At 39.1% G+C, this 6,000-nt stretch overlaps 1 protein-coding gene across 13 annotated transcripts in view; it reads right to left on the bottom strand.

Annotated features, from left to right (window-relative positions):
- Positions 1-505: 505 nt before the first annotated feature.
- Positions 506-6,000, bottom strand: part of LOC5577356 (monocarboxylate transporter 14) — a 137,953-nt gene continuing 132,458 nt past the window's right edge. For 12 of the 13 annotated variants that reach the window (XM_021850302.1, XM_021850301.1, XM_021850303.1 and 9 more), the window contains one exon: positions 506-2,041. In XM_021850302.1, the coding sequence (XP_021705994.1) occupies positions 1,783-2,041 (259 nt within the window). In that variant the 3' untranslated portion in view covers positions 506-1,782. Of the gene's footprint in view, positions 2,042-3,399; positions 3,461-6,000 lie in introns of those variants that run through there. The other variant, XM_021850314.1, reaches the window with a different exon arrangement.

Genomic DNA, 6,000 nt, shown 5'->3' with positions numbered 1-6,000 from the left:
GTAGTCTTTTTTGAGTATTTTCTGGGAAGGTTGGTCCTGAATCCAACCAAGGATTTTTCTCTAATCAAACGTGACTTGTTTGAAGTGTTTACTGGTGAAGTCTGCCCGTGATGATACCCCTCGCGACAATTGTATAGTTACCGGCAGAGTTCGCTTTTTCACACACAAATTTTCTGATTCTCACGACTTCACAGTCGTGTGGCATCTTGTTTCCCTAGGTCAGCCAACTCGTTTCCCGCCCAATAACTTTGGGAAAATCTTTAACCCTCCCCTGAAAGGTCTCAAAAGGTCGGGCAACCTCCAAAAACGGTTAGTGGTCTCCAATCGGAGTGGCGCTTAAGCCACTTTAACTTACATCCGGGAAACTCGTAAGGCTGCCGGGTTACACCATTTAAGCTGGAAATTTGATCGAATGTGGTTTGTGCTTTTGAAAATTTTAGGTTTGGCTTCGAGTAATCTTCACCTTAATGGTAAAAAGGGACTTCTTTCATGCATTGAAACACAATTTTTCCATGGTAGCTTTGTGTGTTATTTCTTCGCAATTTCAACATTTGTATTCATAATTTTAGCGTTTTTCGTTCATCCCAAGGATGCTTGCAGCAATTTAGTATCAGGGTTTTGTTTTTCGGTTTAGTCAAATCATTCGCCGCGCCATTACGGCTTGCACCGGAATTTTAAACAATGTGTTAGTTTTCAACTAATTAATAAGGAAATCAAATATTAAAGATTTATTTCACGTCTTGGTATACGCGAATACGAAGTACGACTTGAGATCCCAAACTAAAGGTGATATGATATGTTTCAGTAAGTACAACTCATAGTAGTACCAATAAAAAAAGGAGTTATTCTTTATTCATTCAATTAAATTAAATGAACGGTAACCATTCAATTCTGAAATCAATGAAGACAAACGGTTTACACGACGAATGAAATGACACAATTTCTCATTGGCGCATTATACTGGTAGCAATACTAGCTAGAGTTCAGCATTCGTTAGAGCGGCTACTGGTAAAGTGAATTGGTTTGGTTTTCCAATAACTTGTTATTCTAATATCAAAAAACAGTTTTACAATAATTAATATACCCTACCGAAAAAAGAATGCTTGTTCAATAAGCATTATTCCTGCTGCTCATTCCTACATGTTGCTTCTCTAATGACTCTGTTGTTTGTCGACTCTCTTTAAAAGAAAAAAAAACAGCTCTTATAGATGTAAATCTTTGACATACCTTATCGTTGAGTAAACTTAAAACGCATTCTTATTGTTTCATTTATACACTCACTCTTCCTATGTACACCTAGAACCAATTAATACTCTTGTTTCACAATTTATCAGTTTCCCTATAGTTTTTTTTGTTTTAATGTAAACATTGGCTTCAGATTTGGATGTTTCACGTTAACTAGCTTTGCATATCTACTAGGTCCTTAATAATTCGGTCATTATTTTGTAGCTGTGTCAAAACTAAACAATCGTAAAAATATATAACGCATACAAAAAATACACACAGTCGAATCACACATCGCTCTTAGTTTTACTAGCAATTTGTTTCAGTTGTTCCTAATAATTATATACTCTGATTGGTATCCTCACAGACAACTTTTTCCACTTTATGACACTGTTTCAATAATTTTGCCTTGTTTTAAATAAATATAACATAATCAAAACACGTTCGTCCTATATCATAAATATACAATTGTAAGCACAAGCGCGCATAAACTCGTGTTTTACTTGTTTTGTGTGAGATGATCACGTGTGTGTGTGGGTACTCTAAGTACGTAGCCGGTTACAGTACGGATTCCATCTGACTAATTTCCTTGCTGTTGCCGTTGGCCGGCTTCTGCTTCTGCCGCTCATCGTTGCTGATTGTGGAGGCGATATTGGAAGTGATTGGCTGTTGTTCCGTGGATGGACTCGGTGCGGTTTGGACAATCTTTGGTAGTATTGTGATGGGCTGGTCATCGTCGGCCAGGTCTTCCGATGGTTCCTCATCGATCGGGGTCAGCACCTCCACGTGGACCGGCGCTTCCTCTTGTTTGCGGAATCTGAAGCGAAGGCAAAGATGCGGAAAAGGTCAATCAGTGGTAAAGATTATAACTTCTTAGCGTGTGAGTGGAAATTAAAGAAGTTCTGACTGAAACTAGGTAAGAGTGTGATATGTCCTCGAAAATGTTTCAAACATTTCTAGAGTGCATTTGCTATAAAGTAAACATTATTAATTTGTACATGAATTTAGTATAATCGAATAAGACTGCATTTGCTATAAAAACCTTTATAGTAAATGCCTTCGAAATAAATCACCCGATATCTGTCGGCCCAGATAGCCGTAGCGGTAAACGCGCAGCTATTCAGCAAGACCAAGCTGAGGGTCGTGGGTTCGAATCCCACCGGTCGAGGATCTTTTCGGGTTGGAAATTTTCTCGACTTCCCAGGGCATAGAGTATCTTCGTACCTGCCACACGATATACACATGCAAAAATGGTCATTGGCATAGTAAGCTCTCAGTTAATAACTGTGGAAGTGCTCATAAGAACACTAAGCTGAGAAGCAGGCTCTGTCCCAGTGGGGACGTAACGCCAGAAAGAAGAAGATCTGTCGGGCCTCTTGGATTGTAGACATCGAACGATAAGGACGTTTTCCCGTGCAAGCTCCGAAAGTCTCTTCAACCGAACTTTAATAGTTTAGAAGTCTTACTGAGTGTGAACCCCCTCTGGTGATTTAATTGTTTTAAAGTATAAAACCCGTACATATTATCTGGCGACGAGGATGGGATTAATCAATTACTATAACAGGTTCATTCCAGGGCTGTCTTCCAAGTTACACAGTTTGTATAATTTATTGAAGAACGATGTAAAGTTTATTTGGAATGATGAGTGCGACAAAGCTTTTACAAACTCAAAGAATTTACTTCTTGAAACAAATTTTCTTGAATTTTATGATTCCAGAAAACCAATCATAGTAGTCTCTGATGCTTCCGGCTATGGACTTGGTGGAGTTATTGCACATTCTATAGACGGTGTAGAGAAACCCATTTGTTTCACTTCATTTTCACTCAATTCTGCTCAAAAGAAATATCCTATTCTACATTTGGAGGCGCTTGCACTAGTATGCACAATAAAGAAGTTTCATAAGTATCTTTATGGACAGAAGTTCACTGTTTTTACCGATCATAAACCGAAAAGAGGGTAAAAATGCTATTTTTGTGACAAGACTACAGCGTTATATTCTGGAATTGTCAATTTACGAGTTTGACATCCAGTACAGGCCTTCTTCAAAAATGGGTAATGCTGATTTTTGTTCGCGTTTTCCTTTGGAGCAGTCAGTACCTAAAGATCTACATTTAGATTGTATCAAACACATTAATTTTAGCAGTGATTGTCCAATTGACTTTACAAATATTGCCAAAAACACGAAAGCTGATTCCTTTTTACAGCGTATTATAAGTTTTATGCGCCACGGTTGGCCTAAAAAGATAGAAAAAAATTTCAAGGATGTTTTTGCAAACCAACATGACTTAGAAATATTTGAAGGATGTTTGTTATACCAGGATAGAGTAATCGTGCCGCAGAATTTGCAAATTGAGATTTTAAAACTGTTGCATGCCAATCATGTTGGTATGGTGAAGATGAAGCATTTGGCAAGACGTTCAGTGTATTGGTACGGGATCAATGCTGATATTGAAAATTATGTCAGTGAATGTGAAACTTGTGCTAGTTTGGCAGTGCATCCAAAGCAGAAAATTGATTCAAAATGGACACCTTCCACTAGACCATTTGGTAGGGTACACATTGACTTTTTCTACTTCAAGCACCATGTTTTTCTATTGATCGTAGATAGTTTTTCTAAATGGGTGGAAGTTGAGTGGATGAAAAACGTTACATCTTGTAAGATGTACTGTGGTATAAAAATCATGATCCCCACCACCAGGCTAAATGGTTAAAAGCGCATTTTCTAAAACGTATGTGTAAAAATATTTTACAGATCACGATTGGAAACGGAATAACAACAACAGCTCACAGAAGTCAAATCAAAATCGCTAATGACACCGGCAGACGGGCGTGTCGGAGGATGGTGGTACATGTCGATCCTATTGTCGATTATCCCGATCCATTACCACCAAGAAGAACGAGTGACGATGAGGAGCCTTTCGCTGGTTTCCAGGAGTGCGAATTGGAAGGAGCCAGCTTATCAACGGTCAAGCCGAATCGAAAGAGAAAGATTGAGACAGGTTTGGCGCTCGATGGCCAGCCACGGCGTTCGAAGAGAACGCGAAGAAATAATTTCCGAAATGATTTTGAATATTTTTGATTGATACGTTTAATTAATTTGTGAGTTCATAAATGATTTTTTTTAACTTCGAGATTAACGAATATCTATAAAAAGGGAAGGACTGATATGTCCTCGAAAATGTTTCAAACATTTCTAGAGTGCATTTGCTATAAAGTAAACATTATTAATTTGTACATGAATTTAGTATAATCGAATAAGACTGCATTTGCTATAAAAACCTTTATAGTAAATGCCTTCGAAATAAATCACCCGATATCTGTCGGGCCTCTTGGATTGTAGACATCGAACGATAAGGACGTTTTCCCGTGCAAGCTCCGAAAGTCTCTTCAACCGATCTTTAATAGTTTAGAAGTCTTACTGAGTGTGAACCCCCTCTGGTGATTTAATTGTTTTAAAGTGTAAAACCCGTACATATTAGAGTGTTGACAGAACTTCATCACAACCTGTCAAGTGGTTATCGAGATGGCATCTCGGAACAGACCCCTTAAAATGAATCGAGAAACACCTTAAAAGTCATTGAAGGAGACACAAACGACCCAGCGGCGCTCAGGGAACTGCAGAAAACCGAAGATAGCTAACCCAATGAAGCAACGTCACAATAAAACAGGACGTTGAATTTGTTCCATTTAAGGTGGAGAATTCCATCTAGTTTGTCGACAAATTAAGGAACCGTGTTGGCCTTCACGTCTACAAGATCAAGAAAACAGCAAACCAAAACGAAAAACAAAAAACAGTAGTTAAAACACGCGACATGAAGCAGCTCCGGGGATGAATGGCTAAACGTAGGTGCATCGCGATGTACGACGAGATCAAGGCACAGACATAAAATAATAGTCAGAGCAAAAGTTTAACGTTACCGCACCATGGTTAGTCGTTCCTGAGGGGGTAGGAATAGAATAATCAAATTCGCCAAAATGTTCTGGGACTGACAAGTCATCTGTGCGTGTGACAAGATATGCCAGCCAAAAATCACGACTGGTACTGATCTACCGATACATCTGCGGTCCCACAGACGCAAAAAACTTTTTTTTTTTTTGGCATTACATCCTCACTGAGGCAGAGCCTGCTTCTCAGCTTAAGTGTTCTGAGATCCACACACTGATTCAATTGCAACTTCTTAGCGTGTGAGTGGAAATTAAAGAAGTTCTAACTAAAATTAGGTAAAATTGTTAATATCTACGTTGACAGAATTTTATCACAACCCGTCAAGTAGTTATCGAGATGGCATCGGAACAGACTCGTAAAAAATAAATCGGAAAACATTGAAGGAGACATAGACGATCCAGCGGTGCTCAGGCTTCGGCAGAAACCCAAAGACTAGCGGAATGTGAAAGAGAGGCTTCTGGACCCATCAGTAACCGGCTAAGGTTCCCGCCAAGGAAGGAGGCGATTAACATCAACTTAAGGCCTGTACTCGAAAAAAAATGCACCATTTCCGCGTGTAACTTTTTTCCCATGGGTAAAAATTGATGAAAATCTGGGTATAACTAGTTTGGAGTGTATTGTTTTCATTTCAAATTTCAAAACAATCGGTTCAGTGATTATTGAGATGGCATCGAAACAAGAAAAAAATGGCTAAGACCAAAGGTGCCATAGGGCCCCAAGAGAAGTCGCCCGAGTTGTTGCGATCGATAATCGATGTACTCTTCCAGCACCATCCCACAAGCCCATGGCTCCCTGCAGATGAAAGAGAAGAAGTGGCGACGGTGACGAA

Source organism: Aedes aegypti, chromosome 3 (assembly GCF_002204515.2).
Source record: "Aedes aegypti strain LVP_AGWG chromosome 3, AaegL5.0 Primary Assembly, whole genome shotgun sequence".
Lineage (NCBI taxonomy): Eukaryota > Metazoa > Arthropoda > Insecta > Diptera > Culicidae > Aedes > Aedes aegypti.
The sequence above is the reverse complement of the archived record's forward strand: the minus strand, read 5'-3'. Positions and strand labels throughout refer to the sequence as shown.